The 19814-nt window shown below is 45.5% G+C and overlaps 1 protein-coding gene across 6 annotated transcripts in view; it reads left to right on the top strand.

The window, feature by feature from the left end:
* The window catches only part of ARIH2 (ariadne RBR E3 ubiquitin protein ligase 2), a 29704-nt gene extending 10283 nt beyond the window's left edge, over positions 1 to 19421 (top strand). For 4 of the 6 annotated variants that reach the window (XM_082767916.1, XM_082767915.1, XM_082767920.1 and 1 more), the window contains 13 exons: positions 5171 to 5238; positions 6928 to 6991; positions 8937 to 9084; positions 9805 to 9926; positions 10588 to 10697; positions 11748 to 11865; positions 13280 to 13330; positions 13426 to 13447; positions 14952 to 15103; positions 16181 to 16324; positions 16676 to 16744; positions 17508 to 17591; positions 18065 to 19421. In XM_082767916.1, coding sequence (XP_082624042.1) covers positions 5171 to 5238; positions 6928 to 6991; positions 8937 to 9084; positions 9805 to 9926; positions 10588 to 10697; positions 11748 to 11865; positions 13280 to 13330; positions 13426 to 13447; positions 14952 to 15103; positions 16181 to 16324; positions 16676 to 16744; positions 17508 to 17591; positions 18065 to 18136 — 1224 coding nt within the window. In that variant the 3' untranslated portion in view covers positions 18137 to 19421. The remainder of the gene's footprint in view (positions 1 to 5170; positions 5239 to 6927; positions 6992 to 8936; positions 9085 to 9804; positions 9927 to 10587; positions 10698 to 11747; positions 11866 to 13279; positions 13331 to 13425; positions 13448 to 14951; positions 15104 to 16180; positions 16325 to 16675; positions 16745 to 17507; positions 17592 to 18064) is intronic. The other 2 variants (XM_082767918.1, XM_082767919.1) reach the window with 2 other exon arrangements.
* The last annotated feature ends 393 nt before the right edge of the window (positions 19422 to 19814 follow it).

The raw sequence follows: 19814 nt of genomic DNA on the forward strand, positions 1-19814 counted from the left end.
GACAGCTTGAGCCCCTGCAACCTCGGGAGTTTTCCACCAGGACTGTGTAAGAGAGAGACCAAAGCAAAGATGAAAACTTGTTCCAAAAAAAAGCTTTTTGGTTGCCTTTTTTTGTTTCTTCTTAATTCCTAATATTTCTGCAATTTTCTGATAAATCCTTCAGTAAAAACAGGGAAATCAGTTTCTTCCAGTGGGATAGTACAGAGTCAGATCCATTTTCCACATGAGAAATAAGCGTAAAATTGTTTGTTTGTTTGTTTGTTTCAATTTCTGGGTCACTTTCTTTACCTCAGTATCCTAAAGTAAAGCATGTGTGAATGTATTTTTTTTTTCAACAAAATTATTCCATTAGAAGTACGGTTTCTTTCTGAGGTGTTTCTGTTCTCCACTGTGAGCTCAGTTCAGTCTCTTCTATCTTGCCCATCGTTGCTGACCAACAGCCACAATTTCAGAGGCTCTTGCTCTGTTCTTACTGTTCTGAAGAATTTGTGTGTGTTTCTAGAAGTTTTGATGCAACACAAGCTAGTATTTTCATGAATCCTTCCTTTCCTGGTAGAACTAACAAAACCTGTAGTTGTGGATTAAAAGAAATACCTCTCAAGATTAATCCTAATTGCTTAGCTCTATTTGTATAAAACCTTTGGGTAGGGGAAACACAATAATGGAAGCAGTATTTCTTCACGCCAGGTTTGTGTTTGTCTCGGCCAGGCATTTCGGTGCAACCCTGATCTAACATGAATTGTCAGCTTGATGCAAAGCCAGGGGACGTCAGCTCCATCCAGATCACAACATCTCCAACTCAACCCTGACTCGAATATCTTTGAGGATCACGTGAGGGTTTTTGTTTGAAATTCCTGATACCAGATTTCTGCAGAAGTGAGGCTTGAAGCAGACCTCCAAAAAAATAGGCCATCCCTCGGAGAAAAGCGAAAGGAACTCATGAGCTATGCATGCTACATCAATATGCATGAGCAATTTCTGTAGAATATAAGCTCTACAAAAGACAGTGTTTTTTTAGCTTTTAGGAAACGTTTCTGTCTGAATGAGCAACTGTCAAAGTGGCATGGTTGAAAAGATTTTCTGCTGTAGAGAGATGAAACTTCAGCTCTTCAAACAGCACAGCTTATCGGGGGAAGCAAGTTGAGGCAGAGCTGTCTTTGTGCTTTCCAAACCCAGCAAGGTACCTGCAGAGCAGCTTTGCAAATTCTTTTGATACTGCCTTGTCCAAGAGTGCCACGCTCTTTCTCACACTTCAGAACCGTGAGAATTTTGCTTATCTTGGAGAGGAGAGAACCCAGGGAGATTAACCTTGAGATTGAAATAAGGAGGGAAAAACACTGGGCTCTCTTCTTCAAAAAGCGAATCAACGTATTTCATGTGGTGACATTTCTTCTTTGTTCTACTTTCAGAATCTAATTTTGTCCGGCATTATGTAAATTTTTTAGATTTTTTTTTTTTATAACTCCTGTAGAGACTTCCCGTTAGGCAGAGCAGCTTCCTCTTTGGCACCCTTCCCTCGTGCAGAGGCGCTGCGCCACTTCTCCAGCGCGGTGCTGAACACGAGCATGGGTGCCCCGTTCTGACAATCCACGGTCTTCTGTCACTGGGAGGTCAGAGTTAAACTGAGGGAGGTTTGGAAAAGGCTTCTGAAGTGACCAAATTTCTGAAGGTGAAGCTGGAAACTGCAGGTTGGATGATGGGATGCCCAGCCAATTTTCTGTTTTCACCCCGATATGGATAAAGAAGCCTGGTCTTGAATCAGGAATTTTCCAAGTTCAGTTTTGGACTGAGCCAATCTTTGATCTGCAGATTTTAAACTAATGGTAAGAAAAAGAGGAAATGAAAATGAGGGAAAGAAATTCTCTCTTCGTGGAGAGTGTTGTCAAGCACCAGAACGGGCTGCCTGGGGAAGTGGTGGATCCCTGTCCCTGGAGGTATTTAGGAGACGTGGCACTGGGGGACATGGTTTAGTGATGGGACTCGATGTGTCAGGTGGTTAATCTCTAAGGTCTTTTCCGACCTAAAAGACTATATGATTCCAAATAAAATCTTTCAGCCTGATTGCTGTTTTTAGTTTTCCTCTTCACAATTTTAATAAATTTAACCAAGGCTGGAAAAGTTCTGGAGGACTCAAGTTATGCAGAAGCACTGGCACAATTCTGCAGTTGCAGACAAAAACCAAAATACAAATGCAGCATGTAGAATATACATTCCCTTCTGCACTGGGGTCCGTATAAATATTTTACTGAAATATCCTGCTGCCAGCAAGGCACTGAGAGGGCCATCTTGCATCTTCTTTGGGTCTTAATTCTCTGAAAAGAGAATAGAGAAGCGGAAACAAAGTTGACAATTTTTCAAAAGCATCTTTTTCAGTTTGTTTTGTGTCTGAAACAAGGTGTTACTGGTCTTGGATGACCTAAGTCCCTTGTGTCACCCAGTTGCTGACAGAGGACTGAATCAAAGGTTTCTGAAATGTTTCTCAAGTTTGAGATCTTTAATTGTGTAAAACCCCTGGCTGTGCAGGAATCGCCCTGCTGGGCAGCGTGCCCTGGGTACCAGCCGAGCCTCCCTTCTGTGCTGCGAGGCCACAGCTTTCCTTCTGCTTTGGGGCTCGCATCATGAACATGGCTTTAAGAATTCAAAATGTTTTATTCTCGGGTGATTTTATAATGCAAGTAATAAGATTGGCACTACAGCTGGTCTGGTCAGGGCTTGGAAATGGAGCAAAATAAGAGTGGACGCAGAAGCTTTATTCGTCATCCCCTACCAAGACCAAGAGAGCGTGCAGGTGGGGAGCGAAGTTTGGCCGCTGTGAGGAGTCAGGTTCACAACCAGGGCCAGAAAGGAATTTCTTTGTGATGGGACTTTCTCAGAACATGTTCTGGAACAAAAAGCAACAGCCTTGCAGAATCACTTGTCTTGATTTTAAATTTCTTCCATGATAGACTTATCTCCAGATCTGTTAACCTGGCATCTTTCGAGAACATTAGTTCTGCCTTTTGCTTAACAATTTGTCTCAAAACCATTTCATTGTTAGGGCAGTTCGTTAGATGTAAGTGCTACTATCTGTATTTATATAATTTTTCATTCTTGGAGGGACTTGTTGATCAGTTCCTCCTCTGGGAACATGTTGCTCTGTATGTTGTTCCTGGAGTCGTGGTGCTGTGACGGATGCTGCACCTCAGGCTGTGAAAATCCAACCAAAAAATGCTCATTTTCATGTGTTACAGATGAGCTTCCCATTTCAGTCTTTTTTTTTTTTTTTCCTTGTCAGGATGGTAGTTCTTACTGCTACCGAGAAATAATTTAGTTACTGTTAGAGCATGATTCATTAGCATGTGGTTTGCATTCGCAGGAAGCCAGTCTTGTAGAGACCACATTCCTGATGCTTGTTTGTTTTACAGAAACAAAATGCAGATGTCTTCCTCGTACAAGCAAGTCAAAGGTGTCTGTCCCGAGCTGAAGCTCTTGCCTGGGTCTGCCAGGCGGAGGTCTTGAGGCAACCTGTCTGAGACAGGCAGTGGCACTTCATGCAAACAGGAGCAGGCTGCACGTGTCCGCTGTGTGCCACGCTGCTGCGAAGGCTGCTGGAAGGCTGCTGCGCTGGGAGTGAGCACTGCCTGGGTGTGCTCCGTGCATCCCATCGCTGGTGAAGCCAGGGCAGGTCACCTCCCAGGTGTCTGGCAGCATGAGCTGGTGCTTCAGTTCTTCTGGAAGTTGTTGATGTGAACGTTGAAAAATGACCCTGGGCAGATCAGAAAGCGGAGGTGGCAGGAGTAGGCCAGTCACGTTGTGAAACTGCACCTCTGCCCTGGGTTGGTTTTCCAAGGGTAATGATACGTTTCCAGTAGGTGTGCAGAGCCTGCGTTTCGCAGAAGCAGCAGCCACAGCTCGTTTCTCCCTGTGGGGCCGTGCTGGAGTTGTTGCGTGGCTGTGTTACCAGCGCATCGGGCTCCACCTTTCACCTGCAGCAGGGTTCGAGGCGGCTTGTGGCTTTCCGGCTGCTGACTGGGACTGGCAGCTTCTCTAGAAAAAATGGATCTCTTCCTGCAGCTGGGATGAAAGTTGTTTTCAGTATGCGTGGTAGACAGAGATGTGATGGTGATAGCTTCTCTCAGAGCAGGGGAGACAGAGCCCTTCCCTGCCAGCAGCTGTGTGAACTCAGGCATGCGGAGCTGCGGCCTTGCTCAGGCACTCTGAACAGAGCAGAGCGAGGAGGTCGGCTCAGGAGCCTCCCCAAATCCAGGGGAGAGGCGCTGTGTTTGCAGGAGGCCTGCTTTGTTTGGACTCTGCGAGCCTGACAAGGCACAAAGGGTCCAGAGCCCGGGTAAAGTTCAGCAGCCCCGTGGTTGTGGTCCCGGTGGGTGCGAGCAGACCAGCCCGTTCTCTCCTGAAATGAACCAGTACGTAGAAGCAAGGGGAACTTGCTCGCTTGTACCCTTGTAACATGACTTCAAATGTCGTGTGGCAGGATTTTAGAGGCTGCCCAGCCACTTGCTCTGGCTAGCACGGACTGTGCTAGTGCTTGCCAGGAGCCCGTGTAAGGTGAGCAGGTCTGCATGGAAAGAGTCCCTGCATGGAAAGAGTCCCTGTCAGAGGAGCTTTCCATAGCCCCAGTCTATTCCAGTGCACAACAACTTTCTTTTCTACACTGAAACCTTGGGAAAATATATTTATGTATATATATATATATTATTTTTTTCCCCCTACCGTATGCTGACACAGCATGTCTGTGCTTGCAGTTTGTTGCTGCTTCTCCAGCTCTGTAAGCAGGCTCAGCCTGCCCTGTGGGGCCGATGTGGGGCACTTCGCAAAGACCCCGAGCCCTGTCCGGTCTGAGCCTCTCAAGGGGTGCCCACAGTTAGGGCTGGATGTTGGGCTTCCAGGATTTCTTAAAACTAATCACTGATTTCCTGATTCCTTCCTCTTTGTGCTGTTGTGATGAGTATTTGGGTTAGTTCAGTACGTCTGTGCTTTATTCCAACCTGTCTATTGTAGATAGACTGGCTGTGAAATTATGTCTACAAGTTTAATGGGAAGTGAATATCACTGAGCTGTTTTACTGGGTTTGTACAATTCATTAGCCTTGTAAGAACATCATAGTCCTGAGCAGAAATGTGTCCTCAGAATATGCCTCACTTTTTTTCTTTTTTTTTTTTTTTTAACCTAGGTGTCACATGCTGTTGCAAAACTTGTATTAGTTAGTTTCCACTGGCAAATCTCAGAGATTTTGGAAAGGTAAGTGTAAGTAATCTTACTTCTTCAGTGCTCGGTGCTTTTCCTCCTCTCTTTGCAAGAGTCTTCAGGGCGTAGTGTCTTTTGACAAGTGTCTCTGAAGCTGAAAGCAGGCCGCACTGCCGTGCCAGGGAGCAGAGGAGAAATGCTGTTTTGTTGAGGCTGCACTGCCTGTAAAGAATTTGTAAACAGGGAGAGGGGAGTGTTGGTGAATGTCTTTCAGTCTGAGGAATTATCTTCACGCTGGGAACCCTGGAGATGCACACAGCTTAAACAATGAGATAGCAGATTGAGAGAGCTGCATCTATATTTATTTTAACAAATACAAAGTTAACATATGTTCAGTTTGGAACACACGAGCCACAAATCGTAAAGAAACACCGAACTTATGCTGATGTACCACTTAGTCCGTTTGCTTCGAGATTTTTGCTCCCTCTGAATGTGATGTTTTTTCCAAGCTGACTGGCATTTGGAGAGCAGCAGCCGATGGTGTGAGAGAACTAATAAGCGCAGCCCCTTTGTTGCTCTGACAGTGTCACGCTGCAGTGAGTCCTCTGGCTGATTTCAAAAGGAGGCTTCGGACTCTGCCCAAATGTATGCGGGAAGTGTGTCAGGAGGCACTGCTGTCTGGCAGCCCCTCCAGCAAATACTGGCTCCGAACTGAACATTGTCTGAAAATAGAGAGCACATCAGCCTGACTCATTCTGCCATGCCATTTTTGGCCCTGTTAGCCAGCAGCTTCATGCAGAGAACGTATGGGAGATGCATCTCACGTATGGATGTCGTCGCAGCATCCCTGGTAACTGGCTCGTTGGTTACCACGCATCCTGTGAAAGCTTTTCCCTGGGGAATGTGGAGGGTGAGATTCCTGCACAGCAGCTCAGAGCGATTCTGCTGGTTAACTTACGAGGTTTAAACAAGAGGAACTCTGGTGAAGATTTTACTTCTCACGCTGTGACTTTGCAAGTTGTTCTCCATTCGATCTGGTCCTCAAGCTTCTGTCTTGGTACAAACTAGCAGTATCCAATTAAAGATCCCTAAACACACCCAAAAATGCTTGTGGGGAGGGAAGATTTAAATCCTAGTCACAGCTCTGATGCTCCTTTCTATTTCCTGAATTCATGGATGTATTATTGGAGATGCAAACATTCCTCAGCAGTTGAAATCACAAAGACCTGTTTAATTCTAAGGCTGTTGATAGACAGCTTCATATGCCTAAAGGGTGATAATCTGTCATAAAGTAAATACGTAGCTAGATAGTAGACTGCAGCCAAAGTGAGACCTAACCAGGACAGCTTGATTTTTACAAAGGAATGGAAGACGGGCAGAAGCCTCGCTGGAGTGTGTTATCGTGGGCAATGGCTTGAGACTACTTGAGGAGTGAAAATATTAGTGTGGGTAGAAAAATCTTCAAAAAAAATTTCTTGGGGCGGGAGGGCACTTGTAGCAAAATTTCCATTGAGGAATAGAAGGGAAATGTTAATATTTTGAAGAAACTATCGTAAAGTTTTGGTGATGAGAGTTCAGCTCACCCAGTGAGGGGCCTCACATAGCACACACTTCCATGCTCCTCGTCAAAACCTCCACTACCATTCGCAGAGAGCCTGTCATTTATTCGGGTGAGAAGGACCAGTTCAACAGTGCAAAATGTATTCAGAAATGGATCTGATCGTTCTTTAATTGCCTTTTCAGGCACAAGTCTAATGCTGCCCAGTTGCTAGTAGAAGCACGAGTACAGCCCACCTCATCCAAACATGTAAGTATGCTATTTTGGTCTCTTCCCTTGGCAGAGGTGCCTCCGAGCCACCTTGTCGGAGGTGTGCGTTACCAGTGGGTCTGTCCCATATCCACTCTTTGCAGACTCAAGGTCCTACACCCTCAATAAGTGCTGGGTTTATTTTTTAAATGAGAATGCATTCAAGAAGTGTCTAACATGTAAACAGCAGCTTTGCTGTTGTTCTGCAGGTTGTGTTCAAGAATGACTTGCCTCGAGAAAATTAAGCTATTCTTTTGGCAGGAGTGATGGTAAACAATGGCAGGAGCAGAGTGCATGGGCCTGGCTACCTCTTCTGATACTGCTCGCTCTGTAAAAGACACTAGAGGAAGTTCTGGCTGCGCAGTGAGCAGTGCCTGTCTGTGGCTAGAACAGAGGTTTTTTTCTTGAGATGGCTAAGTTGGCTCCACTGCTCTGCTCAAGGATGCTTAAGCCAAATCTCTCAGTGGTGTTTCTGCTGAGCCGGTCAGTATTGGTATTTGAACCCCCAGCTTGTGTTCTGCAGCCAGGGCTCCATGGATTCTTAGATACTTTTTTTTTTTTCTTCTAAAAGGTTAGTTTAAGGCTTGACACAATTGTTTTGATATCAGTACATTGCAGTCTTTTTGCATATGCTAGGGCTAGTCGCTCTGTGCTGCAGCTCCTAGTGCAGAATAATGATGTTTTGGGGGACTCTTTGGGACATACACTCATACCGTAGAGCAACTGACCCTACAGGGAGAAGCTACAGTGGGACAGCTCAGAGAAAAGCTTTGAGGGATGGCTTTCAAAGGTTCTAGGTAGCGTGCTTGCTGCTCATGTTGAGCAGTTGATCTGCGCAGTTGCTGAGTTGATGAATTTTGTTTTTGTCTATAAGTGAGGCTGCTTAGAACAAAGTTGCTTTATTTCTTTTTCATGTGGTCATGCTACAAAACAAGCTCTACTGGTCATGTGGCTGGGCACTCATGCTGCTGCTCCTCCGTGTCTCTGGCATGCAGAGCTATGCATGGCAGCTTGACGTCTGCCTCGCACGAGCTTCTCAAAGAGCAGCAAAGGTTTAAGCAGTGGAAAGTGATTATATGGCTTCTCTGTGAAAAGGGAAATAGGAGCATAAAGTCCTGTTAACAGCTTTGTAGAGTCTCGCTTTTGCTAAACACTGTGCTAGACCTAGTTCTTCAGGTCCCAAGGGTGAGCCAAAATGTGTTAGAGGCTGGTTTTGCTGTCTAGGGATTAGTTCTGCACTACCCACGGGGAGACCAGACGGCTTCCTGGTGAAGCAATAGCAGAATTATGCCTGACTTGAAACAAACCTTCTAATCCTTTTCAGTTGGAGAGATGAAGCCTATTTTGCCAAATGTAGTGTAGGCAGAAAATAAGAGATGTGAGAAGATCCCTGAACTTTGTGATGGTCTGTGAACAACCTTTTCTCCTTGTATAAGCTCTCTACATGCCATACCTTCATTTGCATATCAAATACCCGCTACCCATACCCAGAATCATTGTCCAGTAAGAGAGCATTGCTAAGCCTGCTTCCAGCTCTGGCTGCTCTTCATGGCCTGTGGAACAGTGATCGAGTCTGATCCAGCTAACAAAGAATATCAGTAAATGCAGGAAAGGACACACACAAAGATTTATTTTCTCACTTTTCAAACAAGAAAAAAGTAAGAACCAGAAAAATAAAGGTGAGTTCTGTGTAGCACTAGACAAGAGGCAGGAGCCGTTCAGTGACTGTTCATCTGTTGTGCTCCATGAGGCTGAAGAGGTGCAAGAGAAGGGCTGACTGCCGGGCAGTGCAGCACCCCAGCACGCCACTCACTTAGGAACCTGTTCTGGCTTAGAGCTCCTCTCATTGTCCCAGTGAAGGTGATGAAAGTGACTGTGGGTGAGGTTGAGAACTCTCCAGGGAAGCTGGGAGGCTTTCCCTGTAATGCTGATTTGTCTCTTGCAGGCAATGGTACATTCCTCCCATCACTGCGCAGTGTGCATGCAGTTTGTCCGGAAGGAGAACTTGCTTTCTCTGGCTTGTCAGCACCAGTTCTGTCGCAGCTGCTGGGAGCAGCATTGTACAGTGCTCGTCAAGGATGGCGTCGGAGTTGGTGAGTTTGACTCGTGTGTGGTAGCGGGTCTGTATTTGACGTGCTGGCTGCTCTGCAGATGACTGGCAGAATTGCTCTGAAAGATCTCAGTAATGAGAAGCTGGAGCATGGAGTGGGTTCTTGTGACAAACCTAACTTTAACTAGCAGTCTTACCTGAATCCTTGGTGAGCGTTGCCATACCACCTGGAGAGCTCTCCTCCTGCCTAACAAAACCTGCAAGTCCAGAGTTCCATTTGCTGCTCTTCTCCCCTTTGTGATCTCAAGAGCGTGACTGTAACAAATTAAAAGTTGCAAATCTTCTGCGTTTTGAGATTCTATCTCTGGTGATGTGTGGTTGCATTGCCCTGGGAATCGGTGTGGATGCAAACATCCGTTTCCTTGGTGTTGGCCAGTAGTAGCCAGAGTTGCTTTGGGCTTCTTTATCCTGTCATTCATTCCGGTGTGGCAGTAACATGCAATTTTCTGCTTCAAGTATCTGACTTTGTGAGCCCTGGTTGAAACACTTACTGATGCTGGATACATTTGTGCCCTGTCATCTTTCTGTGAATACAGTTGGGCTTTAGCTTTTCAGCAGCCCTGATAGATTTGCTAGGTCTGTTTCACAGTTGTGTCCCTCTTGCCACAACAACAGATGGCACCTAGGAAACTGTGTTGAATGCTATCTCTGTCTCTGCTCCTTTTAGCACAAATTGCACTGTGCTGAAACACTGTTTTCTCAGGGGTCTCCTGCATGGCTCAGGACTGCCTACTTCGGACACCAGAAGACTTTGTGTTTCCATTGCTGCCTAGTGAAGAGCTGAAAGACAAATACAGGCGCTACCTCTTCAGGGACTATGTGGAGGTATTGTCTTTTTCAGGCTTAAAATACCCTGGATTAATTCACCAATGACTTGCAGAAATTGTGTTTGAGGTGCTTTGCATCTCTGATTAGAAATGCAGTAACTGCAGCAGAATTGTCCCTCATAAACATGACGTCGGTGCTCCTGTAGTACAGCCTCACTGACAAAATGCTCTAGCAGGTTGCCAAAGTAAATTCTGCAGTAAGGTCACCCAGTAACTGCTTGGCTAGTGCTTGGCTCTTTTCCTCAAGTAGAATTCTCAGAATGTTTCAGCTGAGAACCTCAAACTTAAGTCTGAGTTTTAAAGCCCTCCTTGCTCTTGCCACAGATATTTTAGGCTCTGAAAAGTAAGTCCTTCACCTTAGTGAAGGACCAACTGGACTGGTTTGCTCAATAACATTTTTGTGAGATTTATTGATATTAAGATATACATGGTTAAGGTTAAATGTGCAGGGAATATTCTGGTTACTGGGAACAGACTGGGAAAAGTAAAGAAACGGGGAAGCAAGTATGAAAGAGTGGTGTCACCTCTTTTCAATAAGTGGGAGGAAACAGCCACCACAAGAAAGCAGCTGAGTACATTCTGGGGCATAAGATGAGGATGGGGAACGTTTCTGCTCTTCTGCATACGTTGCTGATCTTATCACCTTGATATGTTCACAGAGCCATTATCAGCTGCAGCTGTGTCCTGGTGCAGATTGTCCTATGGTCATACAGGTACAGGAGCCAAAAGCCCGGCGAGTGCAGTGCAATCGTTGCAATGAGGTCTTCTGGTAAGAAACAGAAAAGGTTAAAGATCATGGGGAAATTATATGCTGTCCTCAGAGCTACTCCGTTTGCTTGCCAACAGGTTCAGCGTGTGAAAAAGCATCTCAAATGCTTTGCTAGAGTTGTTTGTAACTTGAGTTAGTTTGAGTAATTGGACACTTGGTGTCTGACTTCTGCAGGTGGTCAGCCTTCCCCTTGCTCCCTAAACTCCTTGGAGTTGGGCATTCTGACAATCAGGGAACACAGGGCTTGAGTAACAAAGGGGTTAAAAATCTTCCTTTCTCATATGCTGGTTGGCTAGGTTACAAATTTTGCTGCAGTCAAAGTGAGTGGTAGAGAATCTGGTAATGGTTGTGGAGGCCTTGCAGCTATCTGCTGATATTGTGTTTTTAGGCTCATTACAAGTTTTTGATGCCCAGAGTGTCTGGTGTGTTTCGAGGCTGTCAGGAGAACAAATTCCTGCTGAATAGGAACACTAATGGTCCTTGTCTGCCTTCAAGTACAAATGGGGCAAGAGTAAAAAGGTAGTTTGTAGGGCTGCTGAAGTGTATTCTGCTATTGGTCTTCAGAATCACTGCTGTTGAGAACGCCTGTGGAGTGTGATACAACGGTTTGAGAGCCCCAACTCCCTGGTATGTCTGTGCAAACAGCCCTCGCTCACCGGGGGCTGTTTGGGTTGTGCTAATGCAGGAGGATGGTGTCTGTCACTGGAGTCAGTTTACTTGTAAAGCCACTGGTATGCTCCAGGCCTCTACACTCATGTTAGAGCAGAGGTAGGTAGAGTCAGCAGGGAGGGATGTGTCAGCCCTCAGACACATTTTTGACAGAGAAGGCCTCTTCTCTCTCATCCTGATGCCAGTTTCTGCACAGGAGAGTGGTGCTTTACTGGAGCTCTCACTTGGTCTTTGCACTTTGGTAATGCATGAGTGCGTTTGTAGCCCTTACCCTCGCTTGGCCTCCCAGATTTTGGTCATCAGGAAAACCTCAGTTCTTGAATGACTTCCCAGGAAATTGACATGCCGTGTCTTTTTCTTCTTTTCTTTTTCTCTATTAAGCTTTAAGTGTCGGCAGATGTACCATGCACCTACAGACTGTGCTACCATCCGGAAATGGCTCACCAAGTGTGCAGATGACTCCGAAACAGCCAACTACATCAGTGCTCACACTAAAGATGTAAGGCCGAGCACCTGCTTGTTTTCCTTTGTCCTCTAGTCCTGCCTGGGAAGCAAGCTACAGTTGTGTACATACTTAGCATCGTGTGCTGCTTTTTCACAGGCTGTAAATTCTCACAGCTTTCTAAGGCCAGTGATACAACACAGCTGAATGTGTGGGGAATGCTTTGCACACGAGGTCCAGCTGCCCTCCTGCAGCATGGTCCTCGCTCCAGACCTAGTGTGAATGTCTTTGGCAGCCAGCTGTGCTGCCCTCCCATGGGCAAAAGGCAGAATTGTGGCTGCTTCAAAATGATCAGTGAAGGTATATTTCAAATGGAAAGAGGGTGCATAAGTGCAGTCAGTAAATGCTGGTGGTGTTTAACCCTGAACACCTGTGTGGAGTGCTGTGAATTAGGTGAGGGAGATAGTCCTGATTTGGCAAAGAGAACAAAAAGGAGTTAGATTAAATCTGTAACTTAGCTGGTGAAGTACTTCTAGTAGATTTAGACTCAAGAAAAAGAAATAGTACTACATATTGTGCACTCTATCTGTGGAATTGTCTTAAAAGGTTGTAGGCAAACTGCTAGATTAGCCGTCTCTAGACTGGAACTTTAAGTTTCTTTGGGGAATTTTGTGGTCTGAATTCAAAATAGTACTTAGTTGGCTGGCATTTATTTTACCATAACCGATAGCAATTGTGACAGTGCTAATTAGGCACAAGCTTCAGCTATGCTCGGGAAGTGCGTAGTTAGACCAGAGACCCTAAATATATTTCTTTTTCTGGAGAGTGTGATGGTGCTGTATTTGCTATGCTCATTCGTAAACATAAAGTTCTGTTATGTTCAGCGTTGTTGAGGCACACGTTTTACCTGCTGTTAAAACTTATAAAAAAACAACAAAACTCGCTTCCTTCTTTGTACCTATGCAACCCAAAAAATATTGCTGAACTTGACACCCCCATGGCATCAGTGGACTGCTGATGGAGCAAAGAAGTGTGCAGCTCACTGTGGTCAGACATCCTTTTCTACTACCTAAATTATCATCTGCTAGGGGCTGTGGAAGGCAGGATACAGAGCTGGTTATCTTGTCTGAGGAGCTGTGGAAGCTACTGTCGCATGTGCCTGTACCTGAGCAACTGCTAAATGCTAACTCTGAGACCTTCAGCGTTAGAAGCAGCAACAGCAGCAAACTTGTTTTCCGGAGCAAGCAATCCAGTGCTGCTGTGCAACATCCCTGGCTTTCTGCCTCCTTCTAAATTGAGCTGCCAGTAATTGGTGGGAGTAAGAGTGTATATATATTAATATTTTCACATATGCATATTTTAAAAAAGGGAGGGAGGGGAAGCCAGGGTAGAATAATCATGCAAGCGTTGTCATTCTCCAGAAATCTGCTGGAGACAGAGTTGGGTCTAACAAATGTTTCTGTTTCCCCAGTGTCCGAAGTGCAATATCTGTATTGAAAAGAATGGAGGCTGCAATCACATGGTGAGCAGTTCCCTGAATGCGTCAGATCTTCCTTTTTCTAAGCAGAATTTTTTTTCCACTTCCCACTAACCAGTGCCTCCTGTCTTCTCTTTCAGCAATGCTCCAAATGCAAGCACGGTAAGTAGAATCTGCAAAACAGTTTTCTCAGTAATGGGGGTTAGAGATGTTCTCTTCTCTTTTTTGTGCTATGAAGGCAAAATGTCAACACCGACCAATTTTCTTTCCCCTCCCCTAGTAAAAGGTGAACAGGGTTCTAATTACAGCCTTGCGTGATAGCTTTTTTCCCCACTGTCTATGATCTCAGCTGGGTTCTGATTCAGCGCTGGTTTGGCTCCCTCTCCCTGACATGTCCAATAAATAGAGAAGTCTTCATCTCTGCTGTAATATTAACAGTCGAAATTATCTTATTAAATGCTTTCCACGTAAATGTATTTATCATCAGCTGAAAATACTGGCAGAACTGATCTTTTTACTCAGATCAGCTTAAGTCCTTCTGCTCACTGCTAGAAATAATGAGGCACAGCCCAGCTGAAACTGCAGGAGTTGTGAACTGTTCCGCATCACATTATCTGTTGGATTTCTTAGTCCACCCCTGTGCAATTAGCAGCCGAACTGTCTTTGGTCCATTGTGTGCTCCTACAAAGTGACAGCCTGTTCTTGCACAGATCTTCTCATGGCAGAATTAATTTCTGTTGCCTTGGAGCAAGATAGCTCGTATTCAGGCCCTTTGTGTTGTGTGCTGCTAGGAAATATTATAATATCAGAACCTTACTTGGATGATGATTAAAGATTGCTGTCCTTTCTCATTTCCTTTGCTTTGGGGTCCTCAGCAGCACTGGATGTGATTTGATGGAGCTCTGTGACAAGGGTGAGCAAGCAAGTGCAAAGGTACCATGGTGACTAGCACTCGAGAAGGCTGGTGAACTCTGGAAATAGCAATTTCAGTCTCTTATAATCAGTGATACAAAAGTGATTCTTATTGTAGCAACTTAATCTCCATCTTTTTTCCTTTCTAGCAGAACACTCACAACCTCGCTCTGAAATCAGGAAACTGTTAAACGGGTTTTGCTATTGCTCTCTTTCCTCCACTTTCTTCCCAGTTCAGTGGCTCCTAACTTGAAGCGTTATTAACCACTGATATCTGAAGTCACCCAGGTAGTTCTCTCTTTGAGAGAGCTGAGGGCAGACTTTTGCATGAGTTAGTTTCCTTTTGGATTTGATTGTTCGTATTTTATTCAGCCAGAGATTCGCATGGGGCAGTACACCAGCAGTGGGGAGGATGCATCTCACAAATAAGACCACAGCCCGCCTCTTCTTTAACCCGGAGTGACAGCCTGTGCAGAGCACAAGATCCGTGCATGGGTCTTGGTGTACAGAATGCAGCACTCCAGGGTTTACTTTCCATAATTGCACAGGAGGCTGTACAGTGAAAATCTTCAAGACAGGCTGGTATTTTTGGCTCACTGGTGTGTTCTGTTTTGCAAGATGATACAAAATGTATGTTTCTTGGCTTAGCAGAAATAGCTGAAAGCAGATGGGTTGTGTCTCCTGAAGCTTTTCTCTCTTAGAGATGTGGGTTTTTTTCTGTGCATCACAGTGGGTTTTTCACTGTTTTCTGCAGACTTCTGCTGGATGTGTCTGGGAGACTGGAAGACTCATGGCAGCGAGTACTACGAATGCAGTCGGTACAAAGAGAATCCTGATATTGTAAACCAGAGTCAGCAAGCACAGGCCAGGGAGGCCCTTAAGAAGTACTTGTTCTATTTTGAGAGGGTAGGAGACATCTCTTTGGCCAGAGCTGCTGTAGCCTTTTAATGCTCCCTGCCTGGTGCAAAGGTCATTGCCAGCAATCTCCGTGCAAGAAACTGCCCAAAGAGAATTTGTGCTGAATTTTCAGGCCCTGTTCTTTCTTACTCAGTCCCGCCCTGTGAGTCCCATCCAAACAACTAATGTCATCCCCAAAGCAAATCACGTTTGCTCCTGCATTTCCTTGTGCCAGAGAAAATCGGTATTAGCCCTGTAGCCCTGTGCCACTATATTGTTTTCCTGCAGGCTGAGTGCTGCTGCAGTAGGTAGATACTGCTCCTATTATTTCCTTTCAGGATTGGAGAACTTCAGTTCCTTGCAGTGTGTCTTTTATAGAAGCAAAGAATAAATTCCATTCAAAACTCCATTGGCTGTAGCAAAGCTTTCCTAAAGAGTCATATAATGATATTTTTTAAAATTGCAGTCACAGCACCTCTGTCCACACAACTGACTCAATGCACCTGGACATACGGTGCAATTCTAGAACAGCATCTCTAGAAGAGAACGTGGTAGAGGTTCAATTCTGCTGCATTTCAGTGCACTTGTTCTCCCTATTAAAATGAGTTTATTTTTCATACTATGAGCCAAGTCCTATGATAAAATAAATGTGTTCATTCTTGGCTCTCTAGAGCAACAGGCTTTGGGAAATGGCCATGCTTACAGCATGCACGTGGGTGTTAGAGTCCACTGAGACCATGTTAAATGTTAATTTGAACTTTTGTCCTTTCTATAGAAATCCTTTAAGTAGGGGAATCGCTGTAACTTCCCATCGTGTTAGATACAAGGTCGCTGTGCAACCAGAGGGCATTCCCATTCTGAGGAGCTGGGTTTGCTCCCTGCTCTTTCCTGCCATCAATCTGTTGTACACAGCCTCCGCTACTTGCTACTGGAGCCGCTCCCTTGCTGTTCTTTCCCACAGCATGTTTTGCCTTGCTGGACTCCTGTCCCACTTTGATTTCTGCTTGCTAGAGCTTGTGCTTTTACTGAAGAAGTACTCTGGTCTCATGCTGTCTTTTTCTTTCCCCTTCTCCCCACCCCTTGCAGTGGGAGAATCACAATAAAAGCTTGCAGCTGGAGGCACAGACATACCAGCGAATCCAGGAAAAAATTCAGGAAAGAGTTATGAACAACTTGGGAACATGGATAGACTGGCAATACCTACAAAATGCTGCAAAACTCCTTGCAAAGGTGGGTAGGTGTGACTTGTTTGGTGAAGAGAAGAGAATCTACACACGAGAATGCTGAGTTCACAACACCTAGTGAGAGGAAGGGAATTTGGGGATTATGGCTGTGTGAGACAGTACCTCCAGTCTAGGCCATGAACTAGCCAAAAATTATCTGGAAGTGACCTCTGGAAACTTACACTTTAACTGTACAAATCCTTCCAAGGAAGGTGTAGGAAGTTCCAGCATCAAGTGTCCAGTCATCCTTGTCAGAAGGTAGCTTGCTGTAGTGGCTGTAGACAACTGACTGTGCTGACTTCCAGGTCTGAGCTCTTGTCCTTCTTTTCTCTCCCTCTTCCCCTCTGGCCCCCCACAGTGTCGTTATACCCTGCAGTACACATATCCATATGCCTACTACATGGAGTCTGGTCCCAGAAAGAAACTGGTAAGATGTTTTGCTCTTCTTTTCGCTTACAGCTTTTTGGGGTGTAGCTGGCAGCATGCTGGGATGAGTGACTAGACAGACATCCCTCTTCAATTCCAGAGCTTGAGTGTCTGAAATAATAGTCCTGAGTTTGAGGTAAGGACAGGACAAACATATATGGTTTTGCAACTTTTCTCCTCACTTTTGAATGGACCAGCAGCTCAGTCCTCTGATGTGTTACATTGTTTTCCCAGGGCAGCACTGCACTTTCACTAACAAGCAATTTATCCAAAATATTTTGAGGCTTGAAGTGTACCAAGTTCCTTGGTAAGACTATGGCAGTGCTGTAGCTAGTATCCAAGCTCTTCCCATAGCATCATGTGTGTTCTCTCAGGCTGCGCACAGACGTTCTTGTGGAGCTGACTGTGCCAGTGGAACAAGTTACTGCTCCCGGCAGTGGTTAGCAGTCCCTCAGCTCTGCCTGCAGAGCTGCTCACAGGAGCATTTCCTGACCCACTTACTGGCAGAGTGAGCTGAGTTAGTAGGTATTTGTGGCTTGTAGTGTTTCTAGGCTGACATGGTTAATTTTGAGTGATGCAGGTTGGGGAGTGCTCACACAAGGAACTCCTGGAAGCTAAAGGCAGATCGGGAGGAGGCACAAACCTGCTCTGCCAGCACAGCTGTCAGCAGAACACATTTGTCTGCTCCTCAAGTATAGCTTGTGGAATGAGGCTGCTCCACTAAGCCAGTTTCTTGTTGCTGTCTCTAATTTTGCTGTTTGCAGTTTGAATACCAGCAGGCCCAGCTGGAAGCTGAAATTGAAAATCTCTCATGGAAGGTGGAGCGAGCAGACAGCTATGACAGAGGGGTGAGTGTTCTGCTTGCTTGAGCCTGCTGGCCAGATTTTGTAATGGTCAGGCTTACCACTTCTGCAGGAGAGCTAAGGCAGCTCAGTGAGGTTGCTGAGAGACTAGACGCAGAATCTCGCCGTTCTTCCTTTAGCCCAGTGGGTGTTGTAAAAATGGAATGCTCACTGCTTTATGGGAGAGGAGGGAGGGCTGCAGTGAGTCCTGGAGAACTGAAGCAGGACCAGCAAAACTGTGGAGGAAGCTGCCTGTGGACCTCTGATTAAGAGCAGATTCCTTAAGCGCTTGGCTTTTTAGACAGAGCAAGAGCTGGGTAACAGCAGTCAGCCTATGTCAAAAGGAAGCAGGATCTGTAATCTTAGAGTGCACGTGAAGCGTGAAGGTTGGTGTTTATCAGATGAGCTGAGTCCCTAAAAAGAAATGTACTTGTGTCTGGGGAATTCACACTAACTGTTTCTACCTTTTGTTTTACCAGGACTTAGAGAACCAGATGCACATAGCGGAGCAGAGACGAAGGACCCTGCTGAAAGACTTCCATGACACATAAGACAGGAGGAAATGACAAAGTGCAGGGGTGAGAGCAGCAAGTGAAGTGATGGCAGCTTCACCAGGATAAGCAGGCACTGCCTCTGGGAGAACACGGCCAAGGACAAAGCCACCCCTCCCCTTGCAAGTCAGACACATGCAAACACCACATCTTAGTCCAGTTTGTTCTCTTATCTTTCTGTTTCTGTTTCTGCCAGGCTAGAGGCCAGAGTTCAGATTGGCATATTTCCTGGGACATTTCCCTCCTGCCCTTGATGGTTTCAAAAGGGGAGGGAGTTTTTCTCTGAATGGCTGTTAATAGTATTAGATCATTACAATTTATGTAATTTTCAACGGTTGTACAATTATACAGACAAACCTTAGAATAACACACAACCCTTTTTAAAAATAAATTGGCAGTGGAGTGTTTTTCCTTAATCTGCTGGTAAATTGTAATGGGCTTTTCCCCCTCTCCTGCTCCCTTCCTCTGACCCAGAAATCCTCCTAGGCAGGGAAGGAGGCTACAAAATAACTCGGCTATATTTCCTGATGCTCCTTTAGCCAGGACATTGTAGCATTGGCATTGCATGAGGAGAGTGGCTGGTGTTAAGAGTGGCTGCTGCTGTGTCTGACCTGACAGTACCAGCAGTGGCTGTGATTTAGAATGATTACATGCAACGTCTCTTTTCTTGTAAATCAGCTGTGCAAAGTCCTGCTGCTCAAACAAAAGCAAACAGAGGAATTGTAGGGGAGGGAGCAGGTTAACAACGGGGGGATATGCCTTGAGCCAGGTCACATTCTGCATTTGATGAATTTTAGGTCTTCCATGTAGATTTTTTGCTTTCCTTGTTTTTGTGGGGAGGGTGTTGTATTGCCAAAGTGAGTGATGAGGGAATAGTAGCATACAGTTGTTAATCAAAGCTTGGGGCTTTTTCAGGGTGAAACAATCCATGCAACCTGGTAAAGAATACTTGTGCCTGCTGGGTAACATGGTTGAGAAAATTTGATCCCATTCATCAAGGTGAAACTAAAACTCCGCGACGCTATGAGGAGGAACGATTATGTACAACACACTTCCTGGCACTTGTTGGCAATGTGGACAGGCACTTGAACCTAGGTGCACTGCTCGTGCAGAGCCTGCACCAAGCCAGGCAGGAAATTAACTAGCAAAATTAATTTATTTGTATATTAGTATCAATACTTGGTGAGGACTTATCAGAAAATTGGTTGTTAGGAGCATGTGGAGCTTTTCTATTAACATTTTTTCTAATGTAAAATATACACTAAAATAAAAATATGAAAACCTAGTTCATCTTGGTAGGGGTTAACATGAAAAAAAAAGGTTGCTTGAATGTTGATGCTTGCCTGTTTGCTGTAGGAAGCAGGCCCCGTGTTCAGCTTTCACAGGTGTGTGACCGGCACCAGGAGCGGGGGGGTGTGTGGCCGGTAAGGTGGAGCTGGAGCCTCTGAATTGAGGACATCGGGGGCTCCTCTTCCATGCTGCATTGCCTTTGACGTGTTCTCTGCCAAGTGACGCTGTATAGAAACAACAAAGGTTAAACTGAGGGGGTGGGGGGGATGCTGAATTGCTGCGTGTCAGCAGCTGGGGCCGTTCTCATGAACCTGAGCCACGAGGCCAGCTTTGGCAGCAGGTACAACCGGGCGGGTGGATGGGAATGAGGGATGCAGAGGGAAATATC

Source organism: Aythya marila, assembly GCF_965140915.1.
Source record: "Aythya marila genome assembly, chromosome: 10".
NCBI classification, from domain to species: Eukaryota; Metazoa; Chordata; class Aves; order Anseriformes; family Anatidae; genus Aythya; species Aythya marila.